Source organism: Triturus cristatus, chromosome 2_1, assembly GCF_964204655.1.
Source record: "Triturus cristatus chromosome 2_1, aTriCri1.1, whole genome shotgun sequence".
Taxonomy (NCBI): domain Eukaryota; kingdom Metazoa; phylum Chordata; class Amphibia; order Caudata; family Salamandridae; genus Triturus; species Triturus cristatus.
Window position 1 is genome coordinate 604,634,197 of NC_140581.1, and position 27,458 is coordinate 604,661,654.

The 27,458-nt window shown below is 46.0% G+C and overlaps 1 protein-coding gene across 2 annotated transcripts in view; it reads right to left on the minus strand.

Annotated features, from left to right (window-relative positions):
- Positions 1-13,912: 13,912 nt before the first annotated feature.
- RIOK2 (RIO kinase 2) overlaps positions 13,913-27,458 on the minus strand; it is a 143,051-nt gene continuing 129,505 nt past the window's right edge. For both annotated transcript variants that reach the window (XM_085632541.1, XM_085632540.1), the window contains one exon: positions 13,913-14,187. In XM_085632541.1, the coding sequence (XP_085488667.1) occupies positions 14,026-14,187 (162 nt within the window). In that variant the 3' untranslated portion in view covers positions 13,913-14,025. The remainder of the gene's footprint in view (positions 14,188-27,458) is intronic.

Consider the following 27,458-nt stretch of genomic DNA (forward strand, 5'->3'; position numbering starts at 1 on the left):
CTTGTTATTAATTGGGGCAAATCGTATTTGTACGTTCTTAGTGGCGAGGTCCCACCGATCCCTAGAACATGTTCGATACAGGTTGCCCAGCAAGGTTTTGTGTATTTGGGGATTTTTATATCCATGGATCCTGCTGTGCGCTATGAGAGGAACCTGCTCCCCCCCTTGGCACGCTTGAGGCGAGATGTTGAAGGTTGGCGGAGGCTGCCGCTCTCCCTTGTTGGGCGTGCGGCCCTGTTCAAAATGATGTCCCTTCCCCGCTTCCTCTACGCCCTCCAGAACACCTTGGACTGGGTACCGGCCAAATACTTTCGGGAGGTCGAAGGCCTCCAAAGGACGTTGCTGTGGGATGGGCGGCCGCGAATAGCTATTTCAAAGTTGACGCTCCCATGGTACGATGGGGGCATCGCGCTCCCAGACATCCGACGGTACTATTGGGCCACGCAGCTGAGCGCGATCAACCATGGGTTTTACGGCCCTGCCCTTAGCCCTGGGTATGCCATGGATAGGTGGCTGCTGCGCGGAGGCAACTACTACAGGGCGTTGTATTCGCGGTCCCTAGACTCGTCCCTCACGGGGCCCACAGGTGTGGCGGTGCGCGTATGGAAGATGGCGACCGACTCGCTGGGCTGGAAGGATAGGCTCACCCTCGCTACCCCATTGTTTGAATCGGAACGGTTGGGAAGACTCTGGCACACGAAGGGCTTTGATAAGTGGGACCTGATAGGTATATCCAAGGTGGGAGATGTGCTGCATAAGGGGAGGGTAAAGTCCTTCGAGGAGTTGCAGACTGAGTTTGAGCTAGGGCCTTCAGAGTATTTTAGGTATATCCAGCTGCGTCACGCCCTCCGATCAGTCCTTGTGGAGGGTGAGAAGGTGCCGGAGTCCTCTCCCCTTGAGGACCGAGTCCTTGATGGTCATATGCCCGAGAGCACGATTTCGCTCATATATAAGAAGTTGATAAACGTCCGGGCAGACTTGCTATTGGGGCTGAGAGAACAGTGGACCAGGGATGGCCTCGAGTTGGATAATGAGGACTGGCAGTCAGCGGTCTCTTCGCCTAAGGAGGTTGCGATCCCGTCGCGTCTGAGGCTGGTGCAGCTTAAAATACTGCACCGGGTGTATGTTACGGGGCCAAGGCTGGTCCACATGGGATTCTCGGAGGACGGCCTGTGCAGAAGGGGTTGTGGTATGGTGGGTACTTTCCTGCACATCATCTGGGAATGTGGTGTCATTGTGGAGTTCTGGAGGAGAGTCCATGCAGTTATGGGGGAGGTGACGGGCATTGTGGTACAGCCGGAGGCGCGGTGCTGCCTCCTGAACGTCTGGGGCCCCACTGATCTCGATGAGGCGCAGACCCAATGGGTGACTCTGGGTAACATGGTAGCTAAAAGGGATATCGCGCGATTATGGGGCTCCTCAGGGACCCCTACGCTGACCGCGTGGAAGGAGAACATGGATTGGAGCATGTTTAGGGAGAAGACGGTCTACTGCTCTAGAGGTCGCCCCCGGAAGTGGCATGCCATCTGGGGGCGGTGGAACCAATACAGGGGGGGAATATGTCTTGCCCCGGACCTGGAACCTCCCGAGGAACAGCTTTCCCCCTGACCTGCCTTCCAGCACAGTTTGGTTTTGGTAACCGTTCTGGGCCTCTGCTGTTCCCCTTCTTCCTCCGCACACAGTCTTATACTTAGTAGATGAGTGGGGCCCGGCCTCCCCTGAGGGCTTTCGCCATGGGATTTCAATGTTTCTGCCTTGCTGGGGTTTGTTGTGTGTTTTTCTGTGTATATTTAAAATTGGACCTTTGCATTACTCATCGTACTGTATCTGGGACACATTACTGTATCTAACTTGCAATGCTGCCGAACCCTCGGGCTGTCGGCTGAATAGCTGTGTCCTGAAATTCGAAATAAAGGTTTTCAAAAAAAAAAAAAAAAAAAAAAAAAAAGAAACCCTCAAACAGACGCACCGACAGAAGGGCCATTTGGTTCACCGCCGACCTCCAGATATCCAAGCAGGCCTGCCGAAGACTAGAGAAGAAATGGTGCCACGAGCAAACCATGCAGCCCTCAAGAACGCCAGCCGCAGACACCACCAACTCATTCGAACCGCAAAAAGGTCCTCCTTCAAGGAACGCATCGACAACAACTCACAAAACAACAAAGAGCTCTTCAACATCGTGAAGGAACTCGCCAACCAAAGCTTCAGCTCCAACGACATCCCGCCGTCACAAGACCTCTGCGACTCCCAAGCCACCTTCTTCCACTGCAAGATCGCAGACATCCACAACAGCTTCAACATCCAGCCCCCCGACAGCCACCGACACCCTAGACTCACCGCCCCCCAGTCACACCGGCCGTCTGATCTCCTGGAACCATGTCAACGACAAAGACACCATCAAGACCATGAACACCATCCACTCCGGCTCACCATCAGACCCCTGCCCCCACCACATCTTCAACAAAGCGAGCTCCATCATCGCACCCCAACTCCGGAAGATCTTCAACAGTTCATTCGAGACCGCCACCTTCCCGGAAAGCTGGAAGCACGCAGAGATCAACGCCCTACTCAAGAAACCCAAGGCAGACCCAAAGGACCTCAAGAACTTCTGGCCCATCTCCCTGCAAAAGTAGTCGAAAAGATTGTCAACAGACAACTGACCCGATTCCTCGAAGAGACCACCACCCTGGACTCGTCCCAATCCAGTTTCCGCAGCAACCACAGCACCGAAACTGCCCTCATCGCAAACACAGACAACATCAGGGCCCTGGTGGACAACGGCAAATCCACGGCCCTCATCCTCCTAGACCTCTCGGCCGCCTTCAACACCTTCTGCCACCACACCCTATGCACACGCCTCTACAACGCAGGGATCTGCGACAAAGCCCTGGACTGGATCACCTCCTTTCTCACCGACAGAACCCAGAGAGTCCACCTCCCTCCATTTCGAAGTCTCCAAGATCACCTGCGGCGTACCCCTCAGCCTGACTCTCTTCAACGTCTAAATGACACAGCTTGCCAACATCGTCCGATCACACAACCTCAGCATCATCTCATACGCCGACAACACCCAGCTCATCCTCTCCGTCATCAAAGACCTCGCCACCGCCAAAACCAACTTCCACGAAGGAATGAAAGCCGTTGCCGAATGGATGAAGAGCAGTCGCCTGAAACTGAACTCGGCAAAGACGGAGGTCCTCATCCTCGGCTCCACCCCCTCTGCCTGGGATGACTCCTGGTGGCCGGCCTCGCTCAGAACTGCACAGACACCCACCGACCACGCACGCAACCTGGGGTTCATCCTGGACTCATCGCTATCAATGACCCCGCAAGTCAACGCCGTCTCCTCCTCCTGCCTCAACACCCTCCGTATGCTTCGCAACATCTACAGATGGATCCCCACCGCAACCAGAAGGACGGTCACCCAGGCCCTCGTCACCAGCAAGCTGGACTACGGCAACGTCCTCTTCACGGGAACCCCGGCCAAATTCCAGAAGAGACTCCAACGCATACAAAACGCCTTCTGCACGCCTCATCCTCGACATCCCCCGCCACAGCCACATCACTGCCCACCTGTGGGACCTGCACTGGCTCCCCGTCAACAAGAGGATCACCTTCAAGCTCCACACCCATGCTCACAAAGCACTCCACAACGCCGGACCAGCATACCTCAACAAGTGACTCACCTTCTACACCCCCAACCGCCAGCTCCGCTCCGCTGACCTTGCCCTCGCCCTCCCACCGTCCCACGCATCCACTGAATGACCACCGGTGGCAGATCGTTCTCCCACCTCGCCGCCAAGACATGGAACACCATCCCCATCCACCTGCGACAGACCCAGGACCTGCTGACCTTCAGGAGACTTCTCAAAACCTGGCTGTTCGAACGGTAGCAGCTCCGCCCCTCCCCTCAGCACCTTGAGACCCTCACGGGTGAGTAGCACACTCTACAAATTGACTGATTGATTGAAAGGAGAGACCTATTAGCTATGCCAATGCTTGTAATACTTGGGTATGTACTTCACACTTGATCACCAGGATGCTTGGGGCACAAACATTCCCCTATCCTTAGTAGCACTTGCTCTCACTTTGAATCATTTTATATACGTGCTGCAATACTACCCATACATACTTCCGCCAACCTTTTTTCACAACAGCCAGGCATTGGTCTCCAAGTTCCTTTAGTTGGGCAAAGTGCAAAGGGTCTCATACCAAATGCACCCTTCTAGCATACAATGGTGACCTCAGTACTTCAGACTTATGGATCCCTTACTGGGGTGTAGGGGGGGGGCAAGTGGTGCCAATTTGCGACTGGCTGTTCAGGGACCATCTTAACTTCTTCCTGGTGTTGAAGCTTGAACGGGTAAAAATCTAGGCATACTCAATTTACTAAACTGAGGACATCCTCCGTTCTTGCTCCCACAAGTGACAAGGCTGCTGCTCTTGTGCTGGTAGGCAGCTTTGTTTCACATGTAACGGAATAATAAACTCACTGCTCTAACTCCTCATCTGGCAGGTGGCAGCCAAACAAGTAATACTTCTTACTTTGATTGGTATCTTTAAGCTGCGTGACATATGGAACGGAGACCATATAGTTACAAGTATACACTTAGTGGAAGAATTTGAACTGCATAAATCAAAGTTTTAAAACAAAATACCTTCAGTTCTGCCATGCGTTGGACTCTTACAAAGCAGACTTGGAAGATGTACTGGAATATAACCAGTTGAAGTCCAAATTAATTCTGGGTACTCTAGCCCTAAAGGGGATATTGAAGTTGTACCGATACACTCTCCTTAATTGCCTGGACCCATTACAGAGTACAAGATCTGCGTGGAAACCAGACAGAGCAGAGTTAGATGACGACAAATGGCAGAATGCCAAGACGGCCGTTCAAATGTTCTCCATTCCCTCTAATCGAAGACTGATTTAGTTCAATTACTTTCACAGGACACAATACAGTCCAGACATACTTTTTAAACTGGGAAGAGCCAAATCACCAGCATGTACACTTGGTGATCCCCAGCGGTCCTTATACCATATGGGATGGTCATGCCCAGTAATGAGTTATTACAGCAAGAACACACACATTTGGCTAACATTATTCAAATATCTGCAAAGATGGACCCTAAGGTTGCACTGGTGAGGATGATGGGGTGGGGGGTGGGGGGCAAAACCGAAAAAGACTGCCAGGTATTGAGGGACATAGGAGTGTGGTCCAAAGACAAACTACTGGAAGAGGATGGAAAAGGAGGTAAATAAATAGAAAGCATGTGCCAGTAAACATTCAAAATGTGGGGCACTTGATCTTCCAGGCAAAATGATTTGTGAACTATGCAGGCTTACCTGCCAAATGTTACATATTAGTTTCAGACCCAGTGTGATATGTGTTATAATGGTTTTACTCAGAAACATTACTCGCTGTACATGACATATCGGCCTCTGCCTTTTCTCCGTATGTTGTACTGTTTTCCCTGATTAAAAGTTTTTTTTAAAATATTTATTTTATATCTAAGAGCCCTCTTGATGTCATGTCGGTGAAGTAGTTCCTCCTCTTTAGAGGAGTATGTTGGAGAAAAGAAATCCAGCAAGGTGGTGGATTGCCATTAATGGAAGGGCGTAACCACCTTCAACAGGAAAGCTGCCTTTGTCTGAAGGACCAGTTTGTCTCGGAAAAGACAAAGTGTATAGTTGCTGGACACACAAAGCCTGGAGTTCACTTACTCATCTACCAGATGTGATTGCAATAAGAAACACAGTTCAGATGGTTAAGGAAGAACTATGCATAGGTTTGAATGGAATGCACATTAGTTAAGTGAATATCACATCTAGGTACCACTGCACCATCACAAAGGGTTTCTGTGGGAACATGTGGGTCAACCCATTAAAAAATCTATCACAACAGGTGACTTGAAAAAAGATGGCTGACCCGGTAAACACAAGAAGGGCGAAAGGACCGACAAATAACCTTTAATTGTAGCCACAGCAAGGCCTTGATGGACCAATGAAAGACAAAAACAGAAGGATGTCTTGCTTGTAAGAGTTGAACATGAATGAGGGACCAACAGGCAACAAACTTCTCCCTGCACTCTGAGTGGGGAAAGTTGGTTGTCGATCTTCCTCGGTCATCTGTATTTTCAATCTCAACGCATGGAGTTGTGCAGGCTCAGGTGCATGACCAGGTTGATGTGCTGTGACAATAGTTCTCTCTCGCAGAGGCCAGATTTGAGGACAAATGCTCATGGACAACAGCTCTGGGTACCACATTCTCCTGGCTCTACCCAGAGCCATTAAGATGACTTGGCCTAGACTATCTTGATCTTTTTCAGCACTCTGAGCAGGAGAGAGGGGAGGAAGGCATACAGGATTCTCATACTAGAAAGGAGTCTCCCAAAGAGGGCCACCTTGGCAACTCCAATGTGTACAAGTCTGGGAACTGTGTATTACCTGCAGTAGAGAAAAGATTGAGCCAGCGTTCTCCCCACTGCTGGAAAACAACCAGTTCTACTTCAGAGTGTAACTGCCATTCATGATCCTCTAGGCACCGCCGGCTGATTTCGTCCACCTTGGCATTTAAAGATCCTGTTGGGTGTTAGGCAATCATGGAGATGCCCTGAGCGGTCAGCCACTTCCAACGTGGTAGGGCCTCTTGGCACAGGAACCACAACTGCACTCCACCGTTTGTTGCAGTACCACATGGCATTCATGTTCATGAGAACCAGCACTGGTTCCCCACTGAATGTTGGATTTGGAACCTTTAGTGCTCAGAGAATCACTCACAACTCCAACAAGTTGATGTGGAGAGTGACTTCTGCGAGAGACAGAGTCCTCTACTCACCACCTCTCCCAGATGACACTCATCTCCAACCCAGCAACGGATACACCTGTCATAACCATTAGCACTGTCTGGAGTAGGGAGAGGGGTCTGCCACTGGTCCAATTGCAGTCGAGCAGCCACCACTGCAGACCTTTACAGTCTACGACATCTGGATGGAGTCTGACAGGTTGCCTTGGTGTTGACCCCACTGAGTCTTCAGAGTTCACGGAAGAACAGGCATGTGCCACCTGCCATGGTCCACAAGCAGGATGCAGGACGTCGAAAGGCCCTGAAGTCTCAGAGCCGCTATCCATAAATCCCAGGTCAAGGGTTGAAACATTGGGATCACAGATCAAATGTCCTGCACTCATTGAGGTGGAGGAATAGCTTGAAGAAGCACGATATCTAGGATGACTTCGATGAAGAGGCGCCACTGTGAAGTAGTTAGAGGAGACTTCTGCGCATTGATGGAGAAACCTAAAGATGTTAACAGGTTGGCGATCATCTGTAGGTTTGTATAGGCCTATTTAAGGCAAGCCCACCTTCAGTTGGTATACCCAACATCCGCAGAAGGGCTACAACCACCACCAACACCTTCGAAAACACCCGAAGTGACTGGTTAGGGCAAAAATGAGCAAGAACTGGTAGCGCTCTTGGCTTACCTGAAACTGCAGGTATCATCTGGGGAACTGCTGAATGGGGATGTAGAAGTATGCACCCTGCAAATCGAGAGCACCATCCAGTCTCCTGGATTCCGGGTAGCCAGAAATTGGGCAAGATTAAGCATTTTAAACTTGTTCTCATGAAGGAAGAAGTTCAGAGAGTGGAGATCTAGGATGGGGCGAAGGCCTCTGTCTTTTTTCGGCACCAGGCAGTAACAGGAGTAACAACTAGTCCCTATCTCTGGTGCCATCACCCTCTCTATCAGACAAGCAACAAGAGAGCTCGAACTTCTCCATGGAGTAGTGACAAGTGGTCCTCCTGCAAATGTTGTGGTGTGGGTGACATGTCTGTGGGATAAGACAGAAAAAGTATGGAGTATCCGTGTTCTAGGAACTTGAGCACCCACTGGTCTGATGTGATGGTCCTCTATCCGTGGAGGTAAAAGGTGACTCTACATCCTACCGGAAAATTCTGCACTGCAAAGGACTTATGAAAGTGGTTTGCAGCGGCTGGGGGAGGGTGATTATAGCTTGGTCCCTGGGGCCTGAATGCTGTCATCTGGCTCTCCAGCCTAGCCCTCGAAAGAGCAGGGAGACCTGTTGCTGCTGAGGCAGATGTTGGCGTTGCCTCTGCTGATACCTCTTTCAGACACTTTGAAAGGGGCATTGTTGTTGGGGCAACTGCCGAACAGGCTGAGGCATGTGTTAGACCCAGCGAGAGAGTGGTGGCAGAGTCTGCCTTCGCTTCAAAATGTTCTGGGCCATGGAACGGCATGTCCATCATCCATGCAACCACCGACCAGGCCTTTGGTTGTGTCCAGACCAGAATGGATGGATATCCTCTAGAATAGCTGGCAAGGTGTCTGCCACTCTGTCCCACTAGGTGTGCAAATACAGTACCAGGAGACCGGAGATATTGACAGATCAGATGGCAAGGCTGGTAGTAGAGAAAACTTTTTCTGCAACATTCTGCTTCCTCTTGAATTCCCTGCCAGGTGGGTTGTGTGGTAGAGGAGTTGGGGTTGAGGCAACTGGACGATGCCTGGACCACCAGTCTCTCCGGGGTAGAATGTTGCACTAAAACGGACTCGGGAAAATCCAGGCTTTTCCCTGGTGCCCACCAGTACATCCTTAAGAAATTCATTAAAAGATAGAAGAGATTCCTGGTTTGTGGCTCCTGGGTTGAGGATTTCGGTTAAGATGTTGGCTAAACTTCCACCATGGGCAATATCAAATCAAACACTTCCAATGCTCTGCTAACGACAATGGTAAAAGATGTGAATTCCTCAGTGGTCATAGGGTTCAGAGAATTGAGTCCAATGTCAGGGGAGGTGTCCAACCCACTGGCATTCTGCAAGTCCTCCAATATTTTGGACTCCTCATAAAGAACCCTCTGTCATCATAATCATAGCATTTTGGATCCCGTTAAGAAAAGCTATACTGACTTTTTTCAGGGATTGATAAGCCTCCGAATCCGATAAAATGATCAGATCTAGGTCCGACATATGTGCCAGTGTCCATCAGTCTGTGGTGTAGGCCTCGGCACCGTGAAGAGGGTTTGGACGTTGCACCAAGGCAGGAGCCGGTGGCATCATGCTGGATGATGGAGCCAACCTCAGTGGTACAGTGAGCATCAAGGATGGATCTGTAAACTGGCCTTCAACAGGCTGCCACCTCGGGATTCTTGGGGCCATGAAAATGCTCCTGCAGGATCTGGTGGAGTAATAAAAAAAGATCTCTCTTTAGCCTCTCTCAGCTGGCAGAGTTTGGGGTCTGTAGCAGTCTGCTTGACAGGAAGTCGGGGCAGAACCATTGCTTGAGTTCATTCAATGAAATGAAATGAGAAGGCAATTTGCAGAGCGCGAAACAATCACTCAAATGTGGCAAGGCGCTTACTCATTTAGGCTGAGAATCGACAGATCTTAATGACTAAACAGCCAAGTCTTTAACGCCTTCCTAAACGCTAACAGATTGTTCTCATGTTTCAGATATAGTGGGAGTGAATTCCACAGCCTAGTAGCACCCAACAAAAAACTTCTCCCTCCCCAGGAAAATCTTTTCACCTTAGGGACAACCAGATCATTAGACCAGGATGAGCGAAGATTTCGTGCTGGAATGTAAAGTAACAGATTCGGTTTTAAAAAACCTGGTCCTATATCGTGAATGGTTTTAAAAACAATACATAGAGCCTTAAACTCTATACATTTTTTTATTGGCAGCCAATGAAGGTCCTTCAATGCCAAAGTGACTGATTTATACCTCGAGATATTCAATAAAAGCCTGGCCGCGGCATTTTGAACAACCTGCAGTTTGGCTAAACATTTTTTACGAAGATTAATAAAGAGCCCGCTACAATAATCAGCTCTCGAAAGAACAAGTGCTGAAATCACCAACTTACGAAGCTCGGCTGGAATAAAAGGTAGGACTTTTCGAAGAATTTGTAATGTATAAAAAGAAAAGTAGGTAACCTGATTAACATGATATTCAAAAGAAAGTTTAGAATCAAAAGTGACTCCCAAGTTCTTAGCCTTAGTCACTGGTTTAGGAAGTGGACCCAGTTCAAGGGGCCAAAGAACTGGTGACCAAAAATTGGTATGAGCCCCAAACAGTAGCACCTCCGTCTTACTGGAGTTCAATTTTAAACAGTTCGTAGCCATCCATTTCCCTACCTGGTGTAGGCACGAGTGGAAGTGCTTCACAGTGTCAGTGGGGGATCCTGACACTGAAACAATAATATGCGTGTCATCCGCATAGGAGACAGCAGAGAACCCCAGAGATCTGATAAGTTTTGCCAGGGGTGCAACATTACATTAAAAGGTGTGGGGCTCAGGGATGATCCCTGCGGTACCCCGCAGGGTAACGTAAAATTTGGTGACCTAAAATTATCTAGGGCCACAAACTGTTCTCTACCTGACAGGAATGACTCAAATAAAATAAGAGCCTTCCCTTTGACACCGATCCCCCTCAGAACTTCCAAGAGTTTCTGATGGTTTACGGTGTCAAATGCCGCCGAGGTCAAGCAGCACAAGTGCTGCACTGCCCCCCAGGTCGACAGTGTGCCTAATCATTTCGGAGGCTGTGATTAGGGCCGATTCGGTGCTATAGTGTTTACGAAACCCGAATTGAGTATCGTCAAGGAAGTTATTCTTTTCAATATATTCTGATAAGCTGTTGTTCATTACTTTCTCTGCCATTTTAGCAGGTAGCGGAAGTCTAGAAATCGGACGATAACTCTTAGGATCGGTATCATCTAAGTTTGGTTTTTTCAGGAGGGGGAGCACAGAAGCCAACTTCCAACAGGTAGGAAAAATGCCAGATGAAAACATTTTATTAAAAATAGGCATCAAATAAGATGCGAATGTTTCAGGCAAAAGGTGAAAAATTTTCAGAGGGCAGGGGTCCAAAGGAGAACCTGATTTAATGGATTCTATCAGGTTTATTGTTGCTTCTAATGTCAACGGACCGAAAGTAGATAACTCAGGGGTATTGTTGCTATTGCTGCCCTCAGCACAGATGCCCAACTCAATGCAGGCAGTCTCAGATTTTACTGAGTCCACTAACGATGTGGTTATTCCATGAGTTGTAGACTCAGCAAAGCTATCATAGACCTCCTTAACTTTCTCTTGAAAGTGTATGGCCACTCTATCACAAAATAGCTGAGTTTTCGGAGAATCAGTAGCCACAACACATTTGGCTAATCTTTTTACTGTTAAAAAAAAGCTCTTTAGATGAGTTTTTAGCTGTCAATATTGCCGTAGTATAAAACCTCGTTTTTTCTTTACTAATAAGAGTTTTATACTCCAGTAAATCTGCTTTACAGTCGGCTTTATTTTCCACATTAAGGAGATAGTCTCCACCTCCTTTCCAAGCGACGGCATTTTTGTTTTTGTGTCCTGAGCTGTTCAGTATACCAAGGCTCAGTAGGTCTAGACCTATGGCTTGAAATACATTTAGCCGTCAGGCTTTGATCAATTGACTTCCTTAGCCACTCCTCAAATGCTGCTACGGCTTTATTAGGGTCATCTAATGGTGGTGGGATATTTTCGGCTAAAGCAGTTTGAAGCACACCCACATTTAATTTATCCATGAGCGGACCATTTTCCGCTGTCTGTTTATTCTGTTCTTTGTATGAGAATTTTGAACTGGGAAGGAGAACATGACAGCTTTATGATCTGACCAGACGATTGGTATAGGTGGAAAACACTTCAGGTGGTCATTATTTGAAAATATGCCATCCAGCAAGTGCCCTACCAGATGTGTGTCACCAGATACCCGCTGGGTAAGCCCCATACTATTTTCAATGTCTAAAAAATGTACTGCATCGCAGTCTAGTGGGTCCTCCAGGTGGACATTAAAATCACCCAAAAGAGTGAAGTCTCGTGATTGAACTAGGGTATCTAGAGAGGAGCCAATATCCTTTAAAAAAACTAGCCCGTGTGCCTGGTGGCCGGTAACACAACAGGCCATTAAAAGTATGACGACTATCAATCAACAATTTAAAAAGTAGGGACTCCAAATGGGGATCATTATGTTGGGAGGTAAAAACTCCTTTCCACGTGCAGGGAAACAGAACTGCCAGACCTCCTCCTCTTTTGCCCACTCGGTCCTGCCTATATAGTGAATACCCAAGAGGAATCGCCTTTGCTAAATTAGGGTCAGATGAGGCGTCTCCCCAGGTCTCTGTGATAAATGCTACATTAATACCATGCACCTCAATAAATAACGCAAATTCAGATGCATGTTTACACAAAGAACGTGCATTAATAAGACATCCTAATATAGACGGTGTCATTTTCCCTAGTGAATATTTGTTTAAAGTTAGCTGAGGACTGGGAGCATTTTAAACTATTAAGTGCACCCACAAATTTGGCATTTAAACTGATTCGTACAGCCATGAGTATTCATATCAATAAGTGCATCGCACTTACCAAATTTGTCAAGGGCTCGTAACTGTTCCCCATTATACGTGATCATAGAGGCAGAATCAGGGTGGAGGTTTACACTGGCAGCATCCCTGGCCCTAGGCACTGGGATTGACTCCATGACCTAGAAGTACCCGCAGTGTTGTGTGACTCTGAACAGTGTGAATGGCAGATTGGTGGAGAGCCATTCTTGTACCTTTTGCGTTTTTTTGTGGGATTTGCTTCATTTAAGTGACTTACCTGAACTCTTGGTCCTCGATGTGGAGAGGTCCCAAAAACTACCCCAGGAGCAAGAGCGCAAACGCACTTTTGCCTTCCACTGGGACCGAGACTGCTTCCGCTACTTCCTTTGGAGTTAAGCGATGTCAAGCATGGCTTTATGGTCACGCATGGCTTTGCAGTTCATATTAGTGCAGCACAGGTAAAACTTTGTATCATGCGAGGAGGTGAGGCACCAGAGGCAGAAATCATGGGTGTCAGTTACCGACATTACGTGGGGACAATTACAACATGGCTTAAAACAGGTTGGTTTAGGGGCCATATTTGCACACTGTGTACACATTTTGAAGTTTTTTTTCTTGAAGGAAAAAATTCAGTCGGAGGCAGCACTGGTAGCTCCAGATTCCCATCTGAAGGTGCAGAAAGAAAGGGACGGACGTCAGCACGCGAAAGTGCAGTCTCATAGTGGCTCTGATGTGACATCCGTAACCGACAAACCAGACGCAGAGCAGCACGCTGCCACCTACCAATGCGCAAGGGAATTGCTAATTAAGTTTCAGGATCCAGTCTGCCACCTGGTGGAAATACGCAAGTTAAGGAATCTGCAGTTAAATGTCTTTATCAGGACTGGATGTACTGGCAACAGACGCAGACTTCCTAACCTACAAATAATAGGGTCCCGACATGGCAATTTCTGAGTTAGGTGTGGCATCTTTAACATTGACTTCACTGGCCCACTTCAAAATAGGAAAATCCATGGGGTGGGTTATATAATGTTTTAAAATGAGTAAAGGCCGAGACTGAAGCGTGTGATGGAAGTGGTATGATCAGTGGGTGGGCCATGTCCGGCTGGAGCATGGAGAGGAGGGGGGATGGCAAGCTTAGCGGTCCCCAGTCACTTTCGGTTTTTAAAGATGGTGTTTCTGCAGCTACTAACTGAGTGGCAGAACACATATGGTGAACTTTAAACATGACCATCTGACTTAGTTCTTCGGAAATAAGCCACATCGTAAGCCACTTTAGTTTAAATGACAGAATAGTGGAGACAAAAAAAAAGCATCTAAGCATCTCTTGCTCTCTGCAATCAGTAAACAACTAATTTGGCCTGACTGATTTCTACTATAATAGGTTTGTTTTGCAACCAAAGTGCCAGCAGATCATACCAGTGTGGCAATATTCCAAGTTTGGCTTCCAGTAGGTTATAATATTGAGACGCTGCATCTTTTAGTTGGTTCAATTTTCAACAGCAAAGCAACCTGTTCTTAAAGAATAAAGAGGCTTTATCGAATCAATATATATATATATAAATATATTTATTTCGCAGGGGAAAAAATGCTTGTTTTATGGTAAATACTCCGATATTCAAAACGTTATGGTGAATGAAGTAAAACATTTGCATTTTTCTAGTTATCCCCAAAAATCTGCAGCATCCACGCTCCACTTGATGTTCTGCATATTGTCGCGACGCTCTTTTGTGTAAACGTTTGCTTCTCCTTTCTGTAACCGTCGCCTCTGGGAAGCCTTTTGTTGTTTGGTCAGCTGACGTTTAATTTTCTGTTTCACCAGTTCCTGAAAGCGAGAACGCATAATGTTAAAATCTGAGCTTCGCGTTTAACAACTGAGCAGCCAGACACTTAAGAACAGGGCGAATACTCGCACGTTACAGTCATCACATTCAGATTTCATATGAATAAATAAGAGGATAAAATCGTTAAAAGTTTAACCCGTTCGACGCGTATGACGGAACGGTTCCGTCATGCACGTCGGTTGGGCTGTGCTTATGATGGAACCGTTCCGTCATGGCCCCGCCCGCGCACGGAACCTTCAGCGTGGCGCGGAAATCCGCGCCGCGCTGAAGGGGTTAACGCCCAGTTGACTGTCAAATGTGCCAGCACCCTCGATAAGAACTTACCCCAGGTCAGCTCTGGTTGATAACAACATGGTAAACACTCCCGGCGGCAGTTAGTGATGATGAGAGAGAGGGCATTTGAGGGCACCTATATAGAGTAACAGCTGCCCTGGGTGCAATCTCTTCCCAGTAGAGATTTCCCAATTAATGATAACACATTCTCGACTAAGATGGTGGTGGAAGCGTAAGATTGCAAACTTTAAGAGTGTGCAAGCTCAAAGTGAAATCACAGTCCTTCATTGTACAAGGAAGAAAGGGCACCACGTGGATTAGCTTTAACCCCTTGGGTGCCAGGCCTTTTCCCCTCCTGTGCCTGGCGTTTCCCTAGTGGGTGGGTGTCATGACGAGATAGTCTCGTCATGGGCACAGCGCGACTGTGCTCCATGACGAGACCATCTCGTCATGGGCACAGAAGAGGTGAAGAAAAGGTTTTCCAGTTGTAACAAATCAGAAAGTAATAGAAAAAAACTGACACCACTGGAAATGGAAAATACCAAGCACCAATTTATAGTTACCATATTAACCATAACAGATGCAGGTGCATTGTTTTGCTTCACAAGCAGAGCACAACTATCTTTCATGGACAATTCAATAGACAGACTACAGTTGAGTGTTGTCATCAGCAGAACAGATGCAGTGCCAGTGCAGGCGGTCGCATATGGTGAAACTGAAGCGGCGGAATCAGAGGCGTGTACGCGAGCCCGTATCATTGGGTGAGTGAGAGGGGAGCGAGTGGAACAATTGTATAACGACCCCGAAACCTGTTGATTAAGACGTATGGCGATTTCCACATACGGAGGCAATGGACCAGATGTAAAATATATTGAAGTTACGTTACGCCACGTGAGAGGTCCAGCCGGACCTGAACTAGGCATTAATTAATTTTTTGAGACGCTGAGAAGACTTTGTTTAGCGTACTGCCCCTGCAATATCCGCCCAGACTTGAACCAGATAGTTTGTTATCCCCGTCCTGAAGAGGCCAAATATTTGGAGGCTGAAACGCGAACGCGTCGACATTTAGACGTAGGAGGAATCCACTAAGTGTGTTGATTCAAGAATTATTTTTGTTTGGCAGACACATAAAACAATAGGAGAGGAGTAATACCTCGGATGCCAAAAAGGATTTCCTCCAAATGTATTACTATAAATAACAAGTATACATTGATTTGGAACCACGATTAGGGGAATTGATATTTGATAGTTGTTGTGTACATAAATTGTATGTGTATTTGCATTTCTTATGATATAATGAAATTGTAAATAGAGGGTGTTGTTTTGCTTCATGTTTGTGCAAATCTGTATATATTTTGTGTTGAAGTGTTCTGATGTTCACCAAGAGATATTCGTCCCTGATAAATTATGATGAATATAGTTTCTTAGAAGAAATAAGTTGTTACCGAGAAAATTAATTGTTTCTTGAGTATAAGTATAAATAAACGAGATTGATCCCTCTTAGCCGTGTTCCTTTGTTCTTATATATCCTGATGAAGCAACGGAGGTCTTCTCTGCGAGGTGCAACTTAAACCCAGTGGCTGGTCTAGTGGCATCTCACAGCAGATGGGAGGACAGAAGACACCTGTGACAAACTAGAGATGTGCGTAGAGCTGGTGACTTTTCACGTTTCTGCTGTAATGGCTCTACTGAACCTTATGGGAGGCCGAATCAACATTTCTATCAAAAGGATTGACGGTTCTCAACCAGCTGAAGACAGGACGGCTCCTGCATTAGAGAGCGTTCTATCACCAACTGCTATGGGAGCACAATGCAACGGACATTCCCTTGTTTCAGCATGGTTGACTAAAGGGTTTGGTCTAACTGCTCAAGATCCTAATGAGGAAGGTGTAGATGCATCTAAATTAGATCTTGACTAATGTTAGGAATATAAAAAACTGACTTTTAGGGTGTTCACAGTGATAAAAGCAAGAAACTCCATCCTTTCAAGGGTTTGGATTTTGCTAGCCACTGTGGCTAAAAATTGCTTTGGACAGTTTAGCCAGGCCCACAAATGTAGATGCATGCCAAGGGCTATTTTTGCATTAATTATCTTTCCTTTTACAAGTCCATTCAACATCATCTTTCATTCCTTCACCTCCCTCTTCTTCGTGGATCTTTGCTCTCCATCCTCCCTCTTTTTCTCTCTCCAAACTTCTCATCTTGTTACCCCCTCTCACACCCAGTCCATATCAATACACATTTCTCTGAACATCCTTTCTCATCCCTTCTTCCAGCTCTCTCCAACTTCTTCTGTTATCACTACACACGGTTTCGCTCCACCTTCTTCTGCTCCCTTCTCTTAACCTTCCTCCACCGTGAATTTTTTTTCCCTCCCTCTAAAGCCCGTCTGCCTGCACCAATCCTTTATAAATTCAATTCTCTACATTACTTCCTGATTTGTATAACTTGCTTCTACGTTCTATCTTTCCTCGCTCATTGCTTTTCTCAACGGTATCTTCAACTTTTCTTCAAATCCTCCCACGACTCTTCATTTTTCTTAATCTTTCAATTAATTTCACGGGTTGCGTCTTCCTATCATTCATCCGTCCTCACATCTCTGGGCATCTTTCTCAGTACATTTCCTCTCCTTCCCAGCTTCTTTAGTCTCACCAACCACTGTATTCAGTCCACCTTTCTCCCCCCCCATCTTTCTTTATTTACCTTTATACACACTCTCCATTTTTCCCACTTTACTTTCCATACCCCTACTCCTTCCTACGCTCTCTGAATATGTCCTGCTACTCTCTATATTCCACCACCTGACCAACTATTCACATTTTTCTCTGTGTATCTTATACCTCCCTATTTTCCTGTGCTTTTCTCTTGCTTGTCTTGCTCTTTTCCCATTATCAAACAATACTCACTCTTGTAAAGACACTATTTATTTAGAAACAATTATTGCATTGTACTTTCATAAGGATTCTCAGTGTTAGAGGAAGCTAAACAAGGTGCGGACTGTTAAGCGAGTTACACCTATATACGGGTTTTAATGAATAGTTAAGGGGATTTCTTAAACAGTTATTACAACTGCTTCTCGCTGGACCTTCCAGTCCAACCTTTGCTCATTTCCAATCTGGCTCACTCAGTGAATCCTTCGCTTGGTCCCTCACTACGCCTAGTTTCCCTTCCATAGACACAAACCTCTCTGGATGGAAAGGGGATAGTCAAACAATATTTTCCTGCATTTACTAAGCAGCAGAAGTCATTTTTAGGTCTCGCCTGAGCCAGCGTGCATGCACTGCAAGACTTTTTGTAAGGGGGCTTCAAAATCTGACCACACGCTTGTGCGTGTGGTTTGTTTTTGGTCACAGGCTATTCGTGTGCGTCTTTCTAAGAAAGACAGCACGGAATTGGGCAAAGGCGGGTGCATGTCCCGCCTTTGCTCCGCCCACGGCCTATTGCTTGCAGTTACCCGCACAGGTAGCATCTGTTTTGAATTATCGTGCCAAGACGCATGCGTGAGAATTCAAAACAGATGTCTCGCTGTGGTGCGCGCGCACCACTCGCATGCTTGTTTTTGTTGGTGACGTCTTTCCCTTTCACGCCGCTTATTCTTTAAATGTGTTTCAACATGGCGCGCGGTTTAAATCTCCATATTGGACTTATTTGGAAATACTCGCTGACGCATCTGACTAAGTTAAGGATTGGCCCTATATGGATGCGGCTTCTGGTCATTAGATCTACGGTATTTTGGCACGTATGTTACTTAACATATGGTTACCTATGATCACGCCGAATAAAGTGGCCTCATATTTGGGATCGTGCAACACTTAATAGCATGCCGCATTTCTTGAGATTTAGCCTCCACTATGTTTGTGTGCGCAGTACGCCTCATAACTATTTCCATTAATGGGTACTATTTTTTCCGTATTCGGATGCGGGGTCATATTTCCATCATGCCGCATCTCTTAATGAAGCGCCTTTACTACGGTTACATGCACAACATGCCGTTTGTGATTGAGCACGGACTACTATCCTCACTACTGGGGATAGCCTTTAATTCAACTGCTGGGCACTGTGGTCACCCTAACTAAATATAGTGCGTGGGATCTATGTGCTTGAATAGGTGATATACACATTTATTAATATTGACTTGCTAATGGTGCTTTCACCTTTTTAGGTCTGCCTCTCTTTTTCAGCCCTCATACCGCCTAACTCCCGTTCCCACCCGTGTCCGTTTTCTTCCCTCGTTTCTCGCCCTGCCTTCATCCCTCTTCCACCCGCTCTTCGTTTGACCTCTCTCGCCATCTCTCATTCCCCAACTCCTTTTGTTCTTATGTCAACCCTTTAGTCCCCCCTTCTTGTCTTTTGCTACCCACCTCTCACCTGATCATTTCCTCTCCCCTCAAATCCTGCATGCCATCTTACCCCTCCACTATAACTCATCCCCAGCTTCATTTTCTCTGCCCCTCCCCATCACTATTTTTTACACTTCTCCTCCAACTTCCTTCAGTGTTGACTCTCCACCTTCCTTCTCTTTTCCCCTTTCTTCTTATCTCCATTCTCTTTTTTAACTCCTCTTTTAGTGAATGAGCCACTTTTGTGGTCTGACACTCTATGATGACCCTCAACCACCACCATTTTGTACTGACTTAAGTGTGTTATGTTGCCCTAGCCTTAATGTAGGATGGGCTTGCATATGCCTGCTTTTCTTCTGTCTTTAAGTGGAATAGTCTTGCCAAGAATAGAAGGTATGGGATGTTGAGGTGCAGTCTTGTGGGTGGTGGTGCACACATGTGCTCAATGTGGTATACTGAGGGATAAAGTCTATAGTGTTATTTGGGTTAGGTGAATAATGACTTTGACCTATTGGCTTTGACGTGGTCTAATGTCATTCTGCCTTCTGACTTTACCTTGCTTCAAACTTTTCTGTGAGCACAGTGGTGCTTGTAAGTTGTGTGGATGAGAATTATAGGTGCTAACTATTGCCTTTGACATGGTTTCATGTCATCCTTGCTTTTCTGATTCCATCTTGCTTTGGGCCTTTGTGTGCATGGCTTAACTAACTTTCTGTGCCTGCACGAAGAAGAGGGCATGGTCTGCCCTGCCTCCCGTTTTTCGCATTTTTCTGACTAGAGAGAACTGGTTCTTATCAGAGGAATGTACATGGTTTCTCTTGGAGCCATAGCAAAGGCCTGATCAACCGCTGCTGTGGCCTTGGAGCAGGCTGGTACGGGCTCTCATGAGAACGAGGGGGCGAGGCTTGCTAGAAGCTTCGCTGTGTTTGAATTTGTATTAAAAAGGGGAGCCTACACTGGCCTGGTGGAAGTTCACGCCGTGGAGCAGACGTGTTGTCACGGAAGAGTGGTGTCACCTCTGAGCTTTCACCCGGTTCAAGCAATGGACTCCCCTTGAGCGAAGTGGGGTGAAATGATGAAGCAGTAGGAGATGTGTCTCTGCTACTAACTGACTCTTGATTCTTTACTGATTCTCTCCTTTCCTTCTTATTTTCTGATTCTTATATCCATACATATAGATTTCTACATATATGTTTGCCTTGATTGTGTTTCAATCACACTATTGATATGTTAGAGTCTGCTATGATAGGTGCATTTGGTTTACTGTGTGGTGCTATTTACTAATAAATACATTCCAGATATACCAATTGTAGCAGGAGGTGTGGACTCTTCTTGGCCAAGTATTCTGTTGTAGAAGGATGGGTGAATTCCCTTCTAGCAGGTAATTGTGTTATAGGAAGCTGTTCTACTGGCAAGTGATGTGTAAATTCTATCTCGCTCTAGAGAAGTGTTGTGAGTTACCTTGGTCTAGAGGAGACTCATATGTTATATTGTTTTCTTGCCTAGCCTTTGGGGGAGTGTTGAAAGTTTGCCCACCTTAGGAAGTGCTGTGTATATGTTATATTCCATAAGTTTGGAACTGATATTCTCTCCCTGGGAAAGTGACGGTACATACCTTGGTCCAGGGGAGATATAAGTTTGCCATTACACCTCTCCACCACCAACTCTTTCCCCTCCTCTCTCAATCTCTCTTCACTTCTCCCTCTTATACACTTCTTTCACCTTTGCCTCTCTACCAACCCTCTCTCTCATTTACACTTTAGCTTCTTGCATGTCCTACCCAGAAGGTCCGCCTCCCTCCACCATCCCTTCTCTACCCCCTATTCCGCTTACCCTCCTCTCCCCCTTCGCACCCATCTATTCCTCTCTTTTTTTCCTAATACCTCAAAACTTTTCAAATGTATGATGCAATGGCTGTTTCTCGTAATATAAACTACCTAATCTTATCTCACTCAGCCACCGGCCTTCCACACACTCACCTATTGCAGACTAACATTGGCAAAAATAGAAAAGTCAATGTAATAGCTCCCGTTGGTCATACATATTTTAGGTGTGTTGCAAAACGCGTAATTGCTCCTTTCGGTACCTTTTGAGCGCTGATATCTACACAAATACGTGTATTTCAGCTTTACCAGTAAACAGTGGCACAGCAAGGAAAACTCCTCCCACTGCAAAAGTTTTGGTTGTAAAATAGGGCCGACTGGGGTGCTGTGGGCCCCTCACGCGCCATTGCCCCAGGGCCACAGCACCTGCTGCACCAATGAAAGCCGCAAATCCGTTCAGTATTATGAATGCGCTTCGTCGCTCTAATGCGGTTTCGTGATCTGGGGCTTGATTTGTCGTGGGTGCAGGGGACTGCTACAGGATACAAGGCTTTGGTGTGGTTTTGCTGTCACTAAAGCGGCCACGAGCAGCCAGAACTGGCGGGGACTCGACTGAGCAGTCATGATAGGTCGGGATAGACGAACCAAAACAACCAATAGAACAGGCAGGAAATAGTTGCCAACATTCCCCCCCCCCCCCCCCCAAAAAAAGAAAAAATAAACATTTTTATATTCTTTTTTTAACAAGGTTGTTCAGTTACACATATCATCTTAATTACAGAAAAGGTAACAAAATGCTTACAACACCTTTTACTATAACAATGCTACACACAAGCCACACTTAACAACATAGCTTAAACATATTAGCAAAACCAATAGGTCTAGCTAAACACTTACAAGGTCCCAAAGGCGAGACCTATTGGCTATGCCAATGCTTGTTTGGTATGTGCTTTCAAACACTCAAAAAAGCAAGTGTGGAAGTCTGAATGGTAACAACAACAATAAAAGGTAAGTAATCTGAATTAACTGCATCTAGGGAACCTTAGAGGCGACATAGTGCACCCCCATTCCCTAGTTCTCTGCCCCCAGTTAGTTCTTGGTTATTCAATGGCTGCACACCTATAGCCACTACGACACCCCTCACAGGGGATCAATCACATTACACGGCACCCCTGCGACGGGGCGATCACTGCGTGCTCTAGTGAGGCATACCCAGCGACTGGTCCCGGACACACACCGGCAGCCCCACTCAGGGTAGAGGCGAACGGCCCGAGGGCCCACGAGACTGCGAGACCGAAAGGGCTGTGACCGGGCGCCTCTGATATGCAAGTCTCTGTGATGCTGGCGATACCGCCTATGCCTGCGTGTATTATTGTTTATAAATGCCAATAAAAATGTTTTACAAAAAAAAATCTAGGGAACCTTAGGACGTTTCAGGTCTGGTTTATAGAGTTGCACTTTCATGACAGCAGTTTTATCTAGAGTGATTTCAGAGAATTTCAGTTTTTCTGAGAGGCTAAGACTAAAGATAAATAATACAAACAAAAAGTTAAAGATTGCGTGCTTTAATAAAGGGAAATAAAATAATCTGGTTTAGAAAACACTAACAGTTCTCTTTCACATCTCTGTGATTCAGATAATGATAATATTTTATCTATCCGGGAATACATAGGAAGGACGAACTTGCCACTTTACAATTGTCTCGTGTTTAACTGCAATACTAAAACTGAGTGTGCATATTTACAATCTAAAATAGCTGAGTCAATCTTCCTAGCAAACATTCTGTGAATTTCTAAACAGTTTCTAAATAGTACACAGAAAACTAACGACTCTCGGTTGGCATTAGTGATCCGAGAGGTTTACTGGAAGGTTCATCAGGATGCAATCTGGGGGCAAATTACATGTCCTAAACAGAAGATGTAAATTTCAACTGCAGATTCCCAACTATATCCAATTGTGTTATGTTTGGCAAACCACTATGTACACATTGCTCATTTTCCTTGTCAGCAAACATTTTGTGAATATGCTTCAGTGTGCACTATAGAAGAAAATGGCCAATTCCTATTAACTCCATGAAAGTTAGTTCCTGATTTCAGACATGCAATTCTATGCCTCAGAGGTACCGTGAAGCCATTTGCACCATAAAACTGCACTGGGAATGGTGATTGGTTTTGATTTGTATTGGATGTATATGTTCCTTTACCACAGTTTAAAACATATTCCATATTGCGACACCCAAGCTATCACACAGATGCAAAACACACAATCCTATATTCCATCATAAATGAAGTATCACTGGGCCACAACACCCTTATCCGACACCATTGCTTGCCGGGCCTTGCTTCATCCCATGTGCACCTTCAGACCAGGTCACTGCTAGCTGCTCCCTTAAACCCAAGGCCCTTTTTTCCATACATATTTTCAGAGGGTGATAAGTAGGGCGAGGGAGTAGGATAACAGAGAGAGGGGACAGGATGGAAACAAGATTTAGAAAGTCAGCTTGCCAGATCGGAACATTCCAGAATCAGCCAAACATGGAGGGGTAAATTAATCTAAATGATACTCTAGGTTAAAAATATGTGGGGAACGGTGTATTAAATGAAAACATACTGGACTCGTCCAACTCCATATTTACCAACAGATTATACGTTTCTAGGGAATTACTTATTTTCTGTATGTAAGAAAAGATTATTAAAGCATAACGACGGTTCCAAAGGCTGCTGGATGCTCATTAAATATTAAAAAATCGGAGGAGAGAATTGTATGGTTAATTCGTGTAGATTAAAAACGTGCCAGCTGGCACAATAAAACAGGACGCTGTATTGAGAGAACAAGCCCCAAAAGAAAGCAATGTTTCGAAGTATCATCAAGTGAACCATAAATAAATAATACACTTGAGACGGGTAAAATACACACTTTTTCCCCCTGAATGTGGGACGTCTTTTTCCCTGGGACCAAATCAAATACATTTATGTAAGCAGATTTGGGTCATGAAAAACTTTCTGGAACTAAAGTGGTGGCTTGTGTGGCATAATACAAACCCCCGAATACATCAAATAAAAAATAAAGACAAAAAAAGTGATACAATATGGTGTTGGGGGGGGGGGGGGGGGGGAGTAGTCATTCACTCTTAGTATTAAAATGCATAGCCCTGCCAAGTACTACGCATCAAGGGTTAGACGAACACATTTTAATGCGGGTGGCTGCATCACCGCACTAAAATGCATTAGTCACGCATAATAAAGTTCCTGGCGCCGACGTGTGTGCACTTGAGCATTCTTATATCTAACAGGATTAATTTTGGATGGCTTGGTGCTGCTGGCGTGCACAGCCACAATAAGCCAGGCCAAAAGGGGTGAGCATTGCTGGGCTACAAAATGTTTAAAAAAGAGCTTTGGCAACATTTGCCATCAATAATTACACTGATTGGCCTGGCCTCTTAGGGCCACGTAGATCAGAAGGTGTAGTCTGTTGTGTTCACAGTATTAAATAAGGCGCCATTTTGTTTTTAGGATGAATGCCCATGGAAGGCAGTATATGTGTTTATTCCTGCTGTGCGCGCTTCACCCAGGCAAGGGGCCGCTGTGTTGCACATGGGCAGCAGGTGCACTGCAGGATATTTTTCACCCGGCTAAAGCCTAACTTCATTAACCATCTCTGGCCATCCCCGAGATGAGCGCACACTTTAAGCATGCCAGCTCTGGCCAGCCTGCCCTCAGCTGCCATGATTCACCTCCACCAAACAGTGCAGTGTGACCAGGACGAGTCTGTCACACTGGAACCAGAGATGCTCACAGGTTGCATCTCGGCAGCAATTGAAGATCCTTTGCAGGCTCAATCTGCTTTGCCAGACACCTTAGGCTCCATGCCTCACCCGAGAAAGCTGACTTCTGCAGGGACTTCCACTTTCAGTTGCAGAGTCTCACATTCACTGGGGTGTTTCTAATGTACGTTGTTCCTTAAACTGACCCGAACTCAAGCTAATTCTGCCACTATTTTTGTTAGAGTTCCAAATTTAGGCAATCGCATTACAAATAATAAAGTACACACTTCAAAAGGGAAAGATGAATGCAAGTAAAGTAGCGAGCGGAAAATGTGCATTATGAAGCACCAGTTAATAAAATCACTGCAGATGTCTTTGGGTACCTACTCAGAGAGGAACAGAATTGAATCCTGCTTGGAGCAGTGGCTGATACGGCTTTGTGTATTTATAGTCCGAGCCGGCACCCGAAAGTACTATAAATATGCAAGTTGTTATTTTAAAATAGACACAGTAGGTTAGCAACTTCCAGTGGCTGGGCTGCGGAGTGTGATGGGGCCCGCCTGTTGCCACAGTGGTTTGGTCGGCGGGTATCTTGAAATGTATGATGTAGTAATCGGAGCATGTGAGCGGGGTCGTGGGGGGTTGTGGTGGTGGTGGTGGTGATGATGATGACGATCCTGTTGGAGGAGAAAAAAGGGTCGAGGGTGTGGCCTTCCGTGCGAGTTGGTTCTTGGATGAGCTGGATTAGTTTGTGGTTGCTGCGGCTGTCAAGGAGGGCCATGGAGTTATGGCCTGTGGTGTCTTCCAGGTAGAAATTGAGGTCCCCAAGGAGGATGCAGTTGGTTGAGCTGATGGAGAGCAGAGCGATTAAGTCCGAGATGTGGTTGCAGAATTCCGCGCGGTGCCCAGGTATGGTAGGCGAGGGTTCCCTTCAGGGTGGCGCTGTAGCCCATTCATATTTTGAGAGGTTGAGGAGGATGAGGAATAAGGAGATAGTCTCCAAAAAAAAAAAAAATGAGCAATAGTGGCAGTTGCTGGTGTGCATCTCCGGAAATGTTAGTAGCACACATCATAGACTTATTTGCTTCCTGTTGAAAAAACATATTAGTTTGTGTGTCTATTTCAATCCATAAAGCTCCACTGAAAGAGAACTTGCCTATTAGAATAGAAGACTCAAGCCGTGCAAGGCTGCATGGGTCCTGTGATTTCAAACTAAAGAGTGGCTATCAACCTTTAAGGTTTAAAAGAAACCCAGAGTGTTTTAGTGTTTAGGAGAGGACTGGAGATCAATTACCATCCTGTTCTAGACAGGTGAGCTGGCCTGACAAGTTCCAGAATGTTTGAACAACTTCTCTTATAACTGTGATGCTTTCTGTAGAATTTTTGTTGTGGTTAACAACTGGATAACAATGCACGGAATAGGACACTTTTAATTCGGCATTTCATGCATTAGCTTATGGGCGCAGAAACCAAGAGCTTCATTTAAATCAGTTTTGAAAATCGCAAAAGTCTGTCCTGAGTAAACTTTATTGATGTTCACAAAAATCTGTCCCGAGTAAACTTCATCAATTCTAACAGTATTATGTTTTGCATTTCAACCTAAAAATAAACTATCAATAATTTATTTTTAGGTTTTCGTAATCCCCTTCCTCAAGGAAAAAATGTGGACCTTTGAGTTTCTTAAAACGCCTTTATTTGTGAAACAAAGTATTACAAGGACATATTTTAACATCTCAGTCAATCAACATATATATGAGTAATGTACTCAAAAAACAACATCCCCCCACCTGATAAACAACTTCATATATTATCATGCAACACCCACTTCAGTATAATGTTCCAAATATTTACGCCTCCCATGCAATCAAGTTGGTTTTACTTGTTACAGAAACAACGTACTACAGTATTGTCCTTTTCATTAGAAGTAACTTTAATTACCTCTTTCAGCAGCATAGCATAGCTAAAAAAAGTTGTTCTATTTCCATTAAGTCTTTTGTGTATTTCAATAATTCAAAGGAAGAAACGTTATTGCTCTCTGCCAGCTTCTCAACATCTCTTAAAATAAGTTCTTACTTGAACAGGGATGATGTTTACGGATGAAAGATTTATTTTAGGTTTGCAGAGCTGATTTAATTAAAGGCACGGGATTCTACACAAATAAGCGAGGGCACGATATACAGAACTGGCAGTTCAAGTAATGGCAGAGGTTGTGTTAAGGATACCCTAGTCTATCCATGCCCGCAATTGATCACTTTTGCACCACTTTCACAGTTGCGATATTGTGCAATAAAGGGGAGTAATTCAGGGGTGCATCTGACAATCTAAGGGTCTGTGGCATGCTACTCTCAGTATGCCCATTCAAAGACAAGCCGGTTCCACTGCAACACTTGACATCTGTGAAATCTCGGTCCAGGCAACAGCTTGAAAGATTGCGGCCGACGCGTGTGCGTGACAGTCACTTAGGCGCAGTAGTATAAAACTGAGCCAAGGCTAGTGCTTTGCGTTGGAACACCTCATCAGGACCAGAGTCCGCAGTGTCTCCACAGAGATGGATGCTCAGCCTGGAACAGGAAATTACTGCCAACATTGCATGCTCCGGTTTGGCTGTAGATCAGCAGCTAATGCCTGGTAGGATTATTCAATGCCCACGCGAGCTCAAACAAACAAGGATAGTGTGATCCGGGCACTACGGGAGACTCGTCCTCCGTGCCCTTCAAGATGGCAGCGGCGGAGGCCCGTTCTGAGGACGGAAGCGCTCTAGTCCTCCCGGCCGGCGCGGAGCTGACGTCACGCGCCGGGACAATAGAAACACAGACGGACGAGGAGAGGAAAACAGCGAGGGACGGAGGAGAACGCGGAGCCGACCCAGGGAGAATCGAGGCTAGCAGGCAGGAGCGAGGGAGCACCGAAGAGAAAGAGCAGAGACGCCGTGGACTTCCAGCAGACACCGCTCTAGTGTCCAGTCGTCCCAGGGAGAGCCAGGACGCCGAGACACCCCATGCTACAGTCCTGGAGGACTGTAGCTTCAGGTCAGTGCCTTTCCTGACTTACTC